This window comes from Ostrea edulis, chromosome 3, assembly GCF_947568905.1.
Source record: "Ostrea edulis chromosome 3, xbOstEdul1.1, whole genome shotgun sequence".
NCBI classification, from domain to species: Eukaryota; Metazoa; Mollusca; class Bivalvia; order Ostreida; family Ostreidae; genus Ostrea; species Ostrea edulis.
Window position 1 is genome coordinate 26,548,845 of NC_079166.1, and position 17,972 is coordinate 26,566,816.

Below are 17,972 nucleotides of genomic sequence, written 5' to 3' on the forward strand. Positions count from 1 at the left end.
TTATTGATATCTAAGAATTGATTGTGGGGATATCTTATTGGTGTCTAAGAATCGATTGTGGAGATATCTTATTGATGTCTAAGAATTAATTGTAGGGATATCTTATTGATGTCTAAGAATTAATTGTAGTAATATCTTATTGATGTCTAAGAATTGATTTTGGAGATATCTTATTGGTGTCTAAGAATTGATTACGGGGGCATGTCACTGATGTCTAATAATTGATTGTGGGAGTATTGTATTGGTGTTGAGTTCGGAGATACACCCGATTTGAATATCGAAGTTCGTACAAAAGACGTTATGAAGAAATGTTTTTTAAGAACAAATATGTATACTTTAACACGGGATTGCTATTTCATATTTTTATCGAAACTCTAGACAAACAAAAGCTCCTCCAGCATAATACCGCCCCTTATATATGCTATTGTAACACGGATACACAACAAACTAGATTAGGTTTCATGTCAAAAAGTATCAGTTTACAAACTAATGAGAGGATTGCGTTGTTATAAATACATTGACATGTTTTGTAGTCGTAAATGACTTTGAACAATATGAAGGTTATCATCCTACTGTTTTTATGTTTCGTCCTACCGGACAGATCAAACTCGGGCAAAGTCCATCCAACAATTCACAGTATGTAGTTTATCATTCTTTACATTATGGCTATCTATGAAAGGCGAATATAACGAACAGTGTTCAATCTCTCTCTTTCTCTCTCTCTCTCTCTCATATATTATATATATATATATATATATATATATATATATATATATATAGAGAGAGAGAGAGAGAGAGAGAGAGAGAGAGTTTGTGAAAAGAATTCAGTATTTGATATGCTAAATATATCCAATAAAAGTCAAGAACCATAAAAATGTATAACTGTCTGAAGAGGCATTAAGCCGAAAGCGCTAACAGTGAAATGTTATTCGAGTTTTGTGTTTTTTGTGTTTCTTGACTTGTATTATTGGGTATATATATATATATATATATATATATATATATATATATATATATATATATATATATATAAAGCACAGAAATAGCAATGAACTCTTAAATGAACATAACTTTATATATATATATATAGAGAGAGAGAGAGAGAGAGAGAGAGAGAGAGAGAGAGAGAAAGAGAGAGAGAGAGAGAGAGAGAGAGAGAGAGAGAGAGAGGGGTGCGGATGCATGTGTGTTTACCGGTTTGAATACAAGGTTTTCCAGCCTGAACTCAATTCATTTTAATCTGAACTAATTTCACAACTTTCCTCCATAAAAACCAAATTAATGAAAGTGTGCATTTTTATTATTAAAACAATACAGAAAAGCTGCAACATGGACTGAAGAATATTCCGTGGTCTTGGAAACTCACAGGATTGCACATGGAAAATAAGCATCCTATCTCCTTCAATGTAAAAGTTGTCTCCACCTATAAAGTCACTGGAATGTTGAAAAACAAAAATCGTAAGTTTTATGCTCTTGATCATGCTATTAAGAAATATATCTCGGTGTATTTTATTTTTTTAAATAAGGAAATGAAAGAATCTCTATACGCCACGTTATTGGTGTGGAAAAACTCTCCTGTATATAATCATTTGAAATTTAAGAAAATAAGACACCAGAGATTTTCATGGTAGTTATCGTTACATATATAAAGCAATACTTATAAAAACAAAGATAACGAGCTATAACTGTGTTGGGATGCCAACACAAATGTCTCCGAACACCTCCCCTTGTCAGAAATGATTTCTGATGCCAGATCAGGATTCTCAAATAACCCTAGAAACTAAATTTGGTTGAAATCCGACGGACTTGATTTTTTGGCCGCCATTTTCTTCAATGGCGGCCATTTTGAAACATTTGAAAATTGATTGGAAGGAAATACTGATGCTAGAAATGAATTGTGGACCCTCCATTTACCCCAGAACCCAAATGTTGTTGAGATTTTAACACTTTCAAATATTTCGGTATATGGCGGCCATTTTGAAAATGGCTGCTCAAAAAAAAATTGATGGTGGAAATGGACTTGGGGTCACTAAATTACCCTAGAAATAGAATTTGGTTGAAATCCGACAACCTTGAGTTTTTGACGTTTTCTGGCCGCCATCTTGAAACGGCGGCCATTTTGAAAATTTGAAAAGTTGAATGCACCCCTCCTAGTGACCCCCTATCAGCTCACAAAGTTTGAAGTGGATCTGTTGAAGCACTTTCACAAAATCAGTCGGACAAATTTCTCACTAAAGAAGAGGAATAATAAGAATAAGAAGAAAATAATAACGAGCTATAACTGTGTTGGGATGCCAACACAAATGTCTCCGAACACCTCCCCACGCCAGAAATGGTTTATGATGCCAGAAATGGACTCAGAATCCTCCATCAAACCTAGAGAGTAAATTAGGTTGAAATTCGACGGACTGGAATTTTCGCCGCCATTTTCTTCAATGGCGGCCATTTTGAAACATTTGAAAATTGATTGGAAGGAAATACTGATGCTAGAAATGAACTGTTGACGCTCAATTGACCCCAGAACCCTAATGTTGTAGAGATTTTAACACTTTTAAAAATTTCGGTATATGGCGGCTCAAAAAAAAAATTTGATGGTGGAAATGGACTCGGGGTCACAATATTACTCTAGAAATAAAATTTGGTTGAAATCCGACAATTTTGAGTTTTTGACTTTTTTGGCCGCCATCTTGAAACGGCGGCCATTTTGAAAATTTGAAAAGTTGATTGCACCCCTCCTCATGACCCCCTATCAGTTCACAAAGTTTGAAGCGGATCTGTCGAAGCACTTTCATACAATCGAGCGGACAAATTTCTCAGGAAAGAAGAGGAATAAGAAGAAGAAGAAAACTAGATTCGATCTCATTGCGAGCAACGAGTGGGTCTTCCGTCCAAATTTAGATGTGATTAGATAAGAATTTGACTGACATTTTCGTTCATAAATAATGATACAAATATATTGTCTAGACGTACAATTTAGCTTTGGTAATGTTTTACAAATATTGATCATTCAAATGTTATAAATTAAAGACTATCTCTACCTCTCGGCAACTAATTAAAGGGGTCAGCTTTTTTTCGAGAAAAAAGTTAATAATCTTATTTACTGCGATACAGATTCGACTGATCAGGCGAGTCATGCCGCCCGGAGGCCTATTTTTTTTTATATATATCATTCTAGATATATCTCGCAAAACTGAAGAAATTTTGTTCTACATGTCCTATGGAAATTTTCTGAAGAAAAAAGTTATTGATTGCGACATTTATCAGACTGTTAAGGCGAGTCATAAGGCCCGTGGGCCTTTTTCTTGATATCGTTTGAAAGATCTTGCAAACCTGAACAACTTTTGGTCTACATGTTTTATCAAAAGTTTCTCCAGAAAAAAGCTATTGATTGTGACACTAATCAAACTCTTCAGGCGAGCCATGAGGCCCGTTCGCCTTTTTCATGATGTTGTTTGAAACATCTTGCAAAACTGAACAACTTTTGCTCTAGATGTCTCATTAAAAGTTTCTTGACTAAAATGTTATAGATTACAACAATAACCCAACTGTTCAGGTGAGCCATGAGACCCGCAGGCCTTATTCTTAACATCGTTAGTAACGCTTGCGAATCTGAACAACTTTTGTTCTACATGTCTTATCAAAAGTTTCTCGAGAAAAAAGTTATTAATGTTATTAATTGTGATACAAATTCGACTGTTCAGGCGAGCCATGACGCCCACAGGCCTATTTTTTGATATCGTTAGATAGATCTTGCAAAACTGAACAACTTTTATTCTACATGTTTCATCAAAGTTTCGTGAGGAAAAAGTTAATCATTGTAACAGAAATTCAATGGTTCAGGCAAGCCATGAAGCCCATGGGCCCATTTCTTGATACGGCACGAAAGATCTCAATAAACTGTACAACTTTTGTTATATATGTCTAAACAAAATATTTACGAGTATAACGTTATGCGACATTTATCACTGTTAAGGCGAGTCATAAGGCCCGTGGGCCTTTTTCTTGATATCGTTTGAAAGATCTTGCAAAACTGAACAACTTTTGTTCTACATGTCTTATCAAAAGATTCTCGAGAAAAAAGTTAGTAATTGTGACACTGATCAAACTGTTCAGGCGAGCCATGATTCCCGTTGGCCTTTTTCATGATGTTGTTCGAAAGATCTTGCAAAACTGAACAACTTTTGTTCAAGATGTCTTATTAAAAGTTTCTTGACAAAAATGTTATAGATTGCAACAATAACCCAACTGTTCAGGTGAGCCATGAGACCCGCAGGCCTATTTATTAACATCGTTAGTTAACCCTTGCGAAACTGAACAACTTTTGTTCTACATGTCTTGTCAAAAGTTTCTCGAGAAAAAAGTTATTAATGTTATTAATTTTGATACAAATTCGACTGTTCAGGCGAGCCATGACGCCCTGAGGCCTATTTTTTGATATCATTAGATAGATCTTGCAAACCTGAACAACTTTTATTCTACATGTCTTATCAAAAGTTTCGTGAGAAAAAAGTTAATCAATGTAACAGAAATTCAATGGTTCAGGCGAGCCATGAGGCCTATGGGCCCATTTCTTGATATGACACGAAAGATCTCAATAAACTGTCCAATTTTGTTATATATGTCTAAGCAAAATATTTACGAGTAAATAGTTATGATTTAAAAAGTGGAGAAAAATGAGACACTTTTTTAAACTCCATTTTCGACCCCTACCGAGCTTCCATTCTAGGCCCTTCCGGAAATTTTTAAAACCCAGGTGCACAACTACAACATGTCGTCTAATATCACTGAAAATTTCAGCACTCTAGCTTTTTTCGTTTTTGAGTTTTTTGTCTGGACAAAATGGTCATCTGAAAATCGATAAAAGGGGGATAACTTCCAACTGGAAGTGATTTTTCAAAAATTGAAACAGCGGTACAAACTTCAAATGGCAACGCATCAATCCTGAAAATTTGAAGCAAATTGATCCAGCCATCTCCGAGAAATCTTCTGCACAAAAATCGGTAAGGAGAAAAAAAAAAGAATAATAACTAGATTCGATCTCGTTGCGAGCAACGAGTGGGTCTTCCGTCCAAATTTAGATGTGATTAGATAAGAATTTCACTGACATTTTCGTTCATAAATAATGATACAAATATATTGTCTAGACGTACAATTTAGCTTCAGTAATGTTTTACAAATATTGATCATTTAAATGTTATAAATTAAAGACTCTCTCTACCTCTCGGCAACTAATTAAAGGGGTCAGCTTTTTTTCGAGAAAAAACTTAATAATGTTATTTACTGCGATACAGATTCGACTGATCAGGCGAGTCATGCCGCCCGGAGGCCTATTTTTTTTTATATCATTCTAGATATATCTCGCAAAACTCAACAAATTTTGTTCTACATGTCCTATGGAAATTTTCTTAAGAAAAAAGTTATTGATTGCGACATTTATCAGACTGTTAAGGCGAGTCATAAGGCCCGTGGGCCTTTTTCTTGATATCGTTTGAAAGATCTTGCAAACCTGAACAACTTTTGGTCTACATGTTTTATCAAAAGTTTCTCCAGAAAAAAGCTATTGATTGTGACACTAATCAAACTCTTCAGGCGAGCCATGAGGCCTGTTCGCCTTTTTCATGATGTTGTTTGAAACATCTTGCAAAACTGAACAACTTTTGCTCTAGATGTCTCATTAATAGTTTCTTGACTAAAATGTTATAGATTACAACAATAACCCAACTGTTCAGGTGAGCCATGAGACCCGAAGGCCTTATTCTTAACATCGTTAGTAACGCTTGCGAATCTGAACAACTTTTGTTCTACATGTCTTATCAAAAGTTTCTCGAGAAAAAAGTTATTAATGTTATTAATTGTGATACAAATTCGACTGTTCAGGCGAGCCATGACGCCCGCAGGCCTATTTTTTAATATCATTAGATAGATCTTGCAAAACTGAACAACTTTTATTCTACATGTTTTATCAAAGTTTCGTGAGGAAAAAGTTAATCATTGTAACAGAAATTCAATGGTTCAGGCGAGCCATGAGGCCTATGGGCCCATTTCTTGATATGACACGAAAGATCTCAATAAACTGTACAACTTTTGTTATATATGTCTAAGCAAAATATTTACGAGTAAATAGTTATGATTTAAAAAGTGGAGAAAAATGAGACACTTTTTTAAACCCCATTTTCGACCCCTACCGAGCTTCCATACTAGGCACTTCCGGAAATTTTGAAAACCCAGGTGCACAACTACAACATATCGTCTAACATCACTGAAAATTTCAGCACTCTAGCTTTTATCGTTTTTGAGTTTTTGTCTGGACAAAATGGTCATCTGAAAATCGATGAAAGGGGGATAACTTCCAACCGGAAATGATTTTTCAAAAATTGAAACGGCGGTACAAACTTCAAATGGCAACGCATCAATCCTGAAAATTTGAAGCAAATTGATCCAGCCATCTCCGAGAAATCTTCAGCACAAAAATCGGTAAGGAGAAAAAAAAGAATAATAATAATAATAACTAGATGCGATCTCGTTGCGAGCAACGAGTGGGTCTTCCATCCAATTTTAGTTGTGATGAGATAAGAATTTGACTGGGATTTTCGTTCATAAATAATGATACAAATATATTGTCTAGAAGTACAATTTAGCTTCGGTAATGTTTTACAAATATTGATCATTTAAGTGCTATAAATTAAAGAATCTCTGCGGTTCTCGGCCACTAGTTAAAGGGGTCAGCCTTTTTTTTCGACAAAAAAGTTAATAATGTTATTTACTGCGATACAAATTCGACTGATCAGGCGAGTCATGTCGCCCGGAGGCCTATTTTTTTAAAATATCATTCTAGATATATCTCGCAAAACTCAACAAATTTTGTTCTACATGTGTTATTAAAATTTTCTTGAGAAAAAAGTTATTTATTGTGACATTTATCAGGCTGTTAAGGCGAGTCATAAGGCCCGTGGGCCTCTTTTTTGATATCATTTGAAAAATCTTGCAAACCTGAACAACTTTTGTTCTACATGTCTTATCAAAAGTTTTTCGAGAAAAAAGTTATTGATTGTGACACTAATCAAACTGTTCAGGCGAGCCATGAGGCCTGTTCGCCTTTTTCATGATGTTGTTCGAAAGATCTTGCAAAACTGAACAACTTTTGTTCTAGATGTCTTATTAAAAGTTTCTTGACAAAAATGTTATAGCTTGCAACAATAACCCAACTGTTCAGGTGAGCCATGAGACTCGCAGGCCTATTTCATAACATCGTTAGGTTAACACTTGCGAAACTGAACAACTTTTGTTCTACATGTCTTATAAAAAGTTTCTCCAGAAAAAAATTATCGATTGTGACACTAAGCAAACTCTTCAGGTGAGCCATGAGGCCCGTTGGCCTTTTTTATAATGTTGTTCGAAAGATCTTGCAAATCTGAACAACTTTTGTTCAAGATGTCTTATTAAAAGTTTCTTGACAAAAATGTTATAGATTGCAACAATAACCCAACTGTTCAGGTGAGCCATGAGAGCTGCAGGCCTATTTCTTAACATCGTTTGTTAACGCTTGCGAAACTGAACAACTTTTGTTCTACATGTCTTGTCAAAAGTTTCTCGAGAAAAAAGTTATTAATGCTATTAATTGTGTTACAAATTCGACTGTTCAGGCGAGCTGTGATGCCCGGAGGCCTTTTTGTAGATATCATTAGATAGATCTTGCAAAACTGAACAACTTTTATTCTACATGTCTTATCAAAAGTTTCGTGAGAAAAAAGTTAATCATTGTAACAGAAATTCAATGGTTCAGGCGAGCCATGAGGCCCATGGGCCCATTTCTTGATATGGCACGAAAGATCTCAATAAACTGTACAACTTTTGTTATATATGTGTAAACAAAATATTTACGAGTAAACAGTTATGATTTAAAACGTGGAAAAAACTTGTACACTTTTTTAAACTCCATTTTCGACCCCTACCGAGCTTCCATACTAGGCACTTCCGGAAATTTTGAAAACCCAGGTGCACAACTACAACATGTCGTCTAACATCACTGAAAATTTCAGCACTCTAACTTTTATCGTTTTTGAGTTTTTGTCTGGACAAAATGGTCATCTGAAAATCGCTAAAAGGGGGATAACTCCCAACCGGAAGTGATTTTCGAAAAATTGAAACGGCGGTACAAACTTCAAATGGCAACGCATCAACCCTAAAAATTTGAAGTAAATCGATCCAGCCATCTCCGAGAAATCTTCTGCACAAAAATCGGTAAGGAGAAAAAAAAAGAATAATAATAATAATAATAAGAAAAGTGAAAAATCAACAATAGAATAATAGAAGGGTCTTCCGCTGAAGACGGAAGACCCTAATAATAAGAAAAGTGAAAAATCAACAATAGAATAATAGAAGGGTCTTCCGCTGAAGACGGAAGACCCTAATAATAACTAGTGATCCTAATTGTTCGCGAACAATTAGAGGGCTTTCCACCTGCAATGATTTAAAAAAAAGACATTTAAGAATATTTAAGATGATGTACGAAACTCAAAATGACCAAGAAAATTTAATTAATAATTTTGACGATGACCTTGACCTTTGACCTTCACCTCATTTTGAAGGTCAAAGGTCATCGGTCTTAATGCAAGTGATCCCATGTCTCTATCTATATTAATGTAAAAGCTATAAGCTTAAAAAAATGTTAATCAAGACATTCAGGTTCAATAATTTGTTTATGGGTTTTCGGTTACTTTCGGTTAGCTTATCAATGCTAAAAATACTTTGAAAAACCTTGAAAATGGAAAAAAATTAATTTTGATGATGACCTTGACCTTTGACCTTGACCTCATTTTGAAGGTCAAAGGTCATCGGTCTTAATGCAAGTGGTCCCATGTCTCTATCTATATTAATATAAAAGTTATAGGTTTAGATAATGATATTGGAGACTTTCAGGGGCAATAACTATGCTTAAGGGTTTTTGTATCCCTTTGATTGTTTTTTCTTTGCAAGAGGGTTTTACTGTGAATTCATTAGCGAAGGTTTCGTGTCTCTATGACTTTCCGTTAAGTAGGAGTAGCGATAACAAGGTTTTCGACGCGAGTCTCCGAAATTCACAGAAGGGTCAGAGTTCAAAGTTGTAATGCATACTATCAAAACCAATCAAGAAGTCAATACTTACCCATATAATATTTCAACGCTATCTTAAGCAGGAAAGAGAGTATAAAAAGTGCTATTTTTTCCTCTTTTCTGATGACCTTGACCTTTGACCTTGACCTATTTTTCAAGGTCAAAGGTCACCGATCCTATTCCAGTTGGTCCCATGTCTCTACGACAAACCGTGCTCAAGCTCGACATGTTTTACGAATAAATCACAAAACATAAAGAGGCATTAACTCCCTTTAGGGGGCACCGAATCCCTTCATTTGAAATTCTTCGCTTCTACTAATTACCCTCTATGTTTTAGAAAAGGTTTCATCCTCCTATCATTTACGGTTACAAAGTAGAAGTGCTAACAATGATTTCTGCAAAAGGTCAAATAACTCCGTAAGGGGTGAAAGTTCAATTACGCAGGGGGAACTGTATTCGTTTCTCAAGAAGTACTATATGATGGACTATAAAGTTTTTCGATAAGTCTTAAGACGAAGATTTTTTTTGACGGCAGGAAAATAATAATAATAATAATAATAATAATAAACAGAACAATAACAATAGGACTTTCCACTGAAAGGTGGAAAGCCCTAACTAGATTCGATCTCGTTGCGAGCAACGAGTGGGTCTTCCGTCCAAATTTAGATGTGATTAGATAAGAATTTGACTGACATTTTCGTTCATAAATAATGATACAAATATATTGTCTAGACGTACAATTTAGCTTTGGTAATGATTTACAAATATTGATCATTTAAATGTTATAAATTAAAGACTCTCTCTACCTCTCGGCAACTAATTAAAGGGGTCAGCTTTTTTTCGAGAAAAAAGTTAATAATCTTATTTACTGCGATACAGATTCGACTGATCAGGCGAGTCATGCCGCCCGGAGGCCTATTTTTTTTTATTTTTTTTAATATCATTCTAGATATATCTCGCAAAACTGAACAAATTTTTTTCTACATGTCCTATGGAAATTTTCTTAAGAAAAAAGTTATTGATTGCGACATTTATCAGACTGTTAAGGCGAGTCATAAGGCCCGTGGGCCTTCTTGATATCGTTTGAAAGATCTTGCAAACCTGAACAACTTTTGGTCTACATGTTTTATTAAAAGTTTCTCCAGAAAAAAGCTATTGATTGTGACACTAATCAAACTCTTCAGGCGAGCCATGAGGCCCGTTGGCCTTTTTCATGATGTTGTTCGAAAGATCTTGCAAAACTGAACAACTTTTGTTCTAGATGTCTTATTAAAAGTTTCTTGACTAAAATGTTATAGATTGCAACAATAACCCAACTATTCAGGTGAGCCATGAGACCCGCAGGCCTATTTCTTAATATTGTTAGTTAACGCTTGCGAAACTGAACAACTTTTGTTCTACATGTCTTATCAAAAGTTTCTCCAGAAAAAAGTTATGAATTGTGACACTAATCAAACTCTTCAGGCGAGCTATAAGGCCCGTTGGCCTTTTTCATGATGTTGTTCGAAAGATCTTGCAAATCTGAACAACTTTTGTTCTAGATGTCTTATTAAAAGTTTCTTGACAAAAATGTTATAGATTGCAACAATAACCCAACTGTTCAGGTGAGCCATGAGACCCGCAGGCCTATTTCTTAACATCGTTAGTTAACGTTTGCGAAACTGAACAACTTTTGTTGTACATGTTTTGTCAAAAGTTTCTCGAGGAAAAAGTTATTAATGTTATTAATTGTGATACAAATTCGACTGTTCAGGCGAGCCATGATGCCCGGAGGCCTATTTTTAGATATTAATAGATAGAACTTGCAAAACTGAACAACTTTTATTCTACATGTCTTATCAAAAGTTTCGTGAGAAAAAAGTTAATCATTGTAACAGAAATTCAATTGTTCAGGCGAGCCATGAGGCCTATGGGCCCATTTCTTGATATGGAACGAAAGATCTCAATAAACTATACAAGTTTTGTTATATATATCTAAACAAAATATTTACGAGTAAAAAGTTATGATTTAAAACGTGGAAAAAAATTGGACACTTTTTAAAACTCCATTTTCGACGCCTACCGAGCTTCCATACTAGGCCCTTCCGGAAATTTTTAAAACCCAGGTGCACAACTATAACATGTCGTCTAACATCACTGAAAATTTCAGCACCCTAGCTTTAATCGTTTCTGGATTTTTGTCTGGACAAAATGGTCATCTGAAAATCGATAAAAGGGGGATAACTTCCAACCGGAAGTGATTTTTCGAAAATTGAAACGGCCGTACAAACTTCAAATGGCAACGCATCAATCCTGAAAATTTGAAGCAAATCGATCAAGCCATCTCCGAGAAATCTTCTGCACAAAAATCGGTAAGGAGAAAAAAAAAGAATAATAACTAGATTCGATCTCCTTGCGAGCAACGAGTGGGTCTTCCGTCCAAATTTAGATGTGATTAGATAAGAATTTGACTGACATTTTCGTTCATAAATAATGATACAAATATATTGTCTAGACGTACAATTTAGCTTTGGTAATGTTTTACAAATATTGATCATTTAAATGTTATAAATTAAAGACTCTCTCTACCTCTCGGCAACTAATTAAAGGGGTCAGCTTTTTTTCGAGAAAAAAGTTAATAATCTTATTTACTGCAATACAGATTCGACTGATCAGGCGAGTCATGCCGCCCGGAGGCCTATTTTTTTTTTTTATATCATTCTAGATATATCTCGCAAAACTGAACAAATTTTTTTCTACATGTCCTATGGAAATTTTCTTAAGAAAAAAGTTATTGATTGCGACATTTATTAGACTGTTAAGGCGAGTCATAAGGCCCGTGGGCCTTTTTCTTGATATCGTTTGAAAGATCTTGCAAACCTGAACAACTTTTGGTTTACATGTTTTATCAAAAGTTTCTCCAGAAAAAAGCTATTGATTGTGACACTAATCAAACTCTTCAGGCGAGCCATGAGGCCTGTTCGCCTTTTTCATGATGTTGTTTGAAACATCTTGCAAAACTGAACAACTTTTGCTCTAGATTTCTAGATGTCTCCTTAAAAGTTTCTTGACTAAAATGTTATAGATTACAACAATAACCCAACTGTTCAGGTGAGCCATGAGACCCGTAAGGCCTTATTCTTAACATCGTTAGTAACGTTTGCGAATCTGAACAACTTTTGTTCTACATGTCTTATCAAAAGTTTCTCGAGAAAAAAGTTATTAATGTTATTAATTGTGATACAAATTCGACTGTTCAGGCGAGCCATGACGCCCGTAGACCTATTTTTTGATATCATTAGATAGATCTTGCAAAACTGAACAACTTTTATTCTACATGTTTTATCAGAGTTTCGTGAGGAAAAAGTTAATCATTGTAACAGAAACTCAATGGTTCAGGCAAGCCATGAGGCCCATGGGTCCATTTCTTGATACGGCACGAAAGATCTCAATAAACTGTACAACTTTTGTTATATATGTCTAAACAAAATATTTACGAGTATAACGTTATGCGACATTTATCACTGTTAAGGCGAGTCATAAGGCCCGTGGGCCTTTTTCTTGATATTGTTTGAAAGATCTTGCAAAACTGAACAACTTTTGTTCTACATGTCTTATCAAAAGATTCTCGAGAAAAAAGTTAGTAATTGTGACACTGATCAAACTGTTCAGGCGAGCCATGAGGCCCGTTGGCCTTTTTCATGATGTTGTTCGAAAGATCTTGCAAAACTGAACAACTTTTGTTCAAGATGTCTTATTAAAAGTTTCTTGACAAAAATGTTATAGATTGCAACAATAACCCAACTGTTCAGGTGAGCCATGAGACCCGCAGGCCTATTTCTTAACATCGTTAGTTAACCCTTGCGAAACTGAACAACTTTTGTTCAACATGTCTTGTCAAAAGTTTCTCGAGAAAAAAGTTATTAATGTTATTAATTGTGATACAAATTCGACTGTTCAGGCGAGCCATGACGCCCACAGGCCTATTTTTTGATATCGTTAGATAGATCTTGCAAAACTGAACAACTTTTATTCTACATGTTTCATCAAAGTTTCGTGAGGAAAAAGTTAATCATTGTAACAGAAATTCAATGGTTCAGGCAAGCCATGAAGCCCATGGGCCCATTTCTTGATACGGCACGAAATATCTCAATAAACTGTACAACTTTTGTTATATATGTCTAAACAAAATATTTACGAGTATAACGTTATGCGACATTTATCACTGTTAAGGCGAGTCATAAGGCCCGTGGGCCTTTTTCTTGATATCGTTTGAAAGATCTTGCAAAACTGAACAACTTTTGTTCTACATGTCTTATCAAAAGATTCTCGAGAAAAAAGTTAGTAATTGTGACACTGATCAAACTGTTCAGGCGAGCCATGATTCCCGTTGGCCTTTTTCATGATGTTGTTCGAAAGATCTTGCAAAACTGAACAACTTTTGTTCAAGATGTCTTATTAAAAGTTTCTTGACAAAAATGTTATAGATTGCAACAATAACCCAACTGTTCAGGTGAGCCATGAGACCCGCAGGCCTATTTATTAACATCGTTAGTTAACCCTTGCGAAACTGAACAACTTTTGTTCTACATGTCTTGTCAAAAGTTTCTCGAGAAAAAAGTTATTAATGTTATTAATTGTGATACAAATTCGACTGTTCAGGCGAGCCATGACACCCTGAGGCCTATTTTTTGATATCATTAGATAGATCTTGCAAACCTGAACAACTTTTATTCTACATGTCTTATCAAAAGTTTCGTGAGAAAAAAGTTAATCATTGTAACAGAAACTCAATGGTTCAGGCGATCCATGAGGCCTATGGGCCCATTTCTTGATATGACACGAAAGATCTCAATAAACTGTACAACTTTTGTTATATATGTCTAAGCAAAATATTTACGAGTAAAAAGTTATGATTTAAAACGTGGAGAAAAATGAGACACTTTTTAAAACTCCATTTTCGACGCCTACCGAGCTTCCATACTAGGCACTTCCGGAAATTTTTAAAACCCAGGTGCACAACTACAACATGTCGTCTAACATCACTGAAAATTTCAGCACTCTAGCTTTTATCGTTTTTGAGTTTTTGTCTGGACAAAATGGTCATCTGAAAATCGATAAAAGGGGGATAACTTCCAACCGGAAGTGATTTTTCAAAAATTGAAACGGCGGTACAAACTTCAAATGGAAACGCATCAATCCTGAAAATTTGAAGCAAATTGATCCATCCATCTCCGAGAAATCTTCTGCACAAAAATCGGTAAGGAGAAAAAAAAAGAATAATAATAATAAGAAGAAGAAAAGTGAAAAATCAACAATAGAATAATAGAAGGGTCTTCCGCTGAAGACGGAAGACCCTAATAATAACTAGATGCGATCTCGTTGCGAGCAACGAGTGGGTCTTCCGTCCAATTTTAGATGTGATGAGATAAGATTTTGACTGAGATTTTCGTTCATAATTAATGATACAAATATATTATCTTGACGTACAATTTAGCTTCGATAATGTTTACAAATATTGATCATTTAAGTGTTATAAATTAAAGACTCTCTGCCCCTCTCGGCCACTAATTAAAGGGGTCAGCCTTTTTTCGAGAAAAAAGTTAATAATGTTATTTACTGCGATACAAATTCGACTGATCAGGCGAGTCATGTCGCCCAGAGGCCTATTTTTTTAAAATATCATTCCAGATATATCTCGCAAAACTGAACAAATTTTGTTCTACATGTCTTATCAAAATTTTAATGAGAAAAAAAATATTGATTGCGACATTTATCAGACTGTAAAGGCGAGTTATAAGGCCCGAGGACTTTTTTCTTGATGTCGTTTGAAAGATCTTGCAAAACTGAACATCTTTTGTTCTACATGTCTCATCAAAAGTTTCTCCAGAAAAAAGCTATTGATTGTGAAACTAATCAAACTCTTCAGGCGAGCCATGAGGCCCCTTCGCCTTTTTCATGATGTTGTTTGAAAGATCTTGCAAAACTGAAATTTTTTTGTTCTAGATGTCTTATTAAAAGTTTCTTGACAAAAATGTTATAGATTGCAACAATAACCCAACTGTTCAGGTGATCCATGAGACCTGTAGCCCTTTTTCTTAACAGTGTTAGTTAACGCTTGCGAAACTGAACAACTTTTCTTCTACATGTCTTATCAAAAGTTTCTCGACAAAAAAGTTATTGATTGTGACAATAATCAAACTCTTCAGGCGAGCCATGAGGCCGGTTCGCCTTTTTCATGATGTTGTTCGAAAGATCTTGTATAACTGAACAACTTTTGTTCTAGATGTCTTATTAAAAGTTTCGTAACAAAAATGTTATAGATTGCAACAATAACCCAACTGTTCAGGTGAGCCATGAGACCCGCAGACCTATTTCTTAAGATCGTTAATTAACGCTTACGAAACTAAACAACTTTTGTTCTACATGTCTTGTCAAAAGTTTCTTGAGAAAAAAAATTATTAATGTTATAATTGTGATACAAATTCGACTCTTCAGGCGAGCCATGACGCCCGGAGGCCTATTTTGTGATCTCATTAGATAGATCTTGCAAAACTGAACAACTTTTATTCTACATGTCTTATCAAAAGTTTTATGAGAAAAAAGTTAATCATTATAACAGAAATTCAATGGTTCAGGCGAGCCATGAGGCCCATGGGCCCATTTCTTGATATGGCACGAAAGATCTCAATAAACTGTACAACTTTTGTTATATATGTCTAAACAAAATATTTACGAATAAAACGTTATGATTTAAAACGTGGAAAAAAATTGGGCACATTTCTAAACTCCATTTTCGACCCCTACCGAGCTTCCATACTAGGCACTTCCGGAAATTTTGAAAACCCAGGTGCACAACTACAACATGTCGTTTAACATCACTGAAAATTTCAGCACTCTAGCTTTTATCGTTTTTGAGTTTTTGTCTGGACAAAATAGTCATCTGAAAATCGATAAAAGGGGGATAACTTCTAACCGGAAGTGATTTTTCAAAAATTGAAACGGCGGTACAAACTTCAAATGGCAACGCATCAACCCTGAAAATTTGAAGCAAATCGATCCAGCCATCTCCGAGAAATCTTCTGCACAAAATCGGTAAGGAGAAAAAAAAAGAATAATAACTAGATTCGATCTCGTTGCGAGCAACGAGTGGGTCTTCCGTCCAAATTTAAATGTGATTAGATAAGAATTTGACTGACATTTTCGTTCATAAATAATGATACAAATATATTGTCTAGACGTACAATTTAGCTTTGGTAATGTTTTACAAATATTGATCATTTAAATGTTATAAATTAAAGACTCTCTCTGCCTCTTGGGAACTAATTAAAGGGGTCAGCTTTTTTTCGAGAAAAAAGTTAATAATGTTATTTACTGCGATACAGATTCGACTGATCAGGCGAGTCATGCCGCCCGGAGGCCTATTTTTTGATATCATTCTAGATATATCTCGCAAAACTGAACAAATTTTGTTCTACATGTCCTATGGAAATTTTCTTAAGGAAAAAGTTATTCATTGCGACACTAATCAAACTCTTCAGGCGAGCCATGAGGCCCGTTGGCCTTTTTCATGATGTTGTTTGAAACATCTTGCAAAACTGAACAACTTTTGTTCTAGATGTCTCATTAAAAGTTTCTTGACTAAAATGTTATAGATTACAACAATAACCCAACTGTTCAGGTGAGCCATGAGACCCGCAGGCCTTATTCTTAACATCGTTAGTTAACGCTTGCGAATCTGAACAACTTTTGTTCTACATGTCTTATCAAAAGTTTCTCGAGAAAAAAGTTATTAATGTTATTAATTGTGATACAAATTCGACTGTTCAGGCGAGCCATGACGCCCGCAGGCCTAATTTTTGATATCATTAGATAGATCTTGCAAAACGGAACAACTTTTATTCTACATGTTTTATCAAAGTTTCGTGAGGAAAAAGTTAATCATTATAACAGAAATTCAATGGTTCAGGCGAGCCATGAGGCCCATGGGCCCATTTCTTGATACGGCACGAAAGATCTCAATAAACTGTACAACTTTTGTTATATATGTCTAAACAAAATATTTACGAGTATAACGTTATGCGACATTTATCACTGTTAAGGCGAGTCATAAGGCCCGTGGGCCTTTTTCTTGATATCGTTTGAAAGATCTTGCAAAACTGAACAACTTTTGTTCCACATGTCTTATCAAAAGATTCTCAAGAAAAAAGTTAGTAATTGTGACACTGATCAAACTGTTCAGGCGAGCCACGAGGCCCGTTGGCCTTTTTCATGATGTTGTTCGAAAGATCTTGCAAAACTGAACAACTTTTGTTCAAGATGTCTTATTAAAAGTTTCTTGACAAAAATGTTATAGATTGCAACAATAACCCAACTGTTCAGGTGAGCCATGAGACCTGCAGGCCTATCTATTAACATCGTTAGTTAACCCTTGCGAACCTGAACAACTTTTGTTCTACATGTCTTGTCAAAAGTTTCTCGAGAAAAAAGTTATTAATGTTATTAATTGTGATACAAATTCGACTGTTCAGGCGAGCCATGACACCCTGAGGCCTATTTTTTGATATCATTAGATAGATCTAGGAAAACTGAACAACTTTTATTCTCTATGTTTTATCAAAAGTTTCGTGAGAAAAAAGTTAATAATTGTAACAGAAATTCAATGGTTCAGGCGAGCCATGAGGCCTATGGGCCCATTTCTTGATATGACACGAAAGATCTCAATAAACTGTACAACTTTTGTTATATATGTCTAAGCAAAATATTTACGAGTAAAAAGTTATGATTTAAAACGTGGAAAAAAATTGGACACTTTTTAAAACTCCATTTCGACCCCTACCGAGCTTCCATACTAGGCCCTTCCGGAAATTTTTAAACCCAGGTGCACAACTACAACATGT

The 17,972-nt window shown here is 35.1% G+C and overlaps 1 protein-coding gene across 2 annotated transcripts in view; it reads left to right on the top strand.

Annotated features, from left to right (window-relative positions):
* Positions 1–454: 454 nt before the first annotated feature.
* The window catches only part of LOC125673510 (ryncolin-1-like), a 129,817-nt gene continuing 112,299 nt past the window's right edge, over positions 455–17,972 (top strand). Inside the window, exons 1-2 of one of the 2 annotated variants that reach the window (XM_056160306.1) lie at positions 455–636; positions 1,318–1,458. In XM_056160306.1, coding sequence (XP_056016281.1) covers positions 540–636; positions 1,318–1,458 — 238 coding nt within the window. In that variant the 5' untranslated portion in view covers positions 455–539. The remainder of the gene's footprint in view (positions 637–1,317; positions 1,459–17,972) is intronic. The other variant, XM_056160305.1, reaches the window with a different exon arrangement.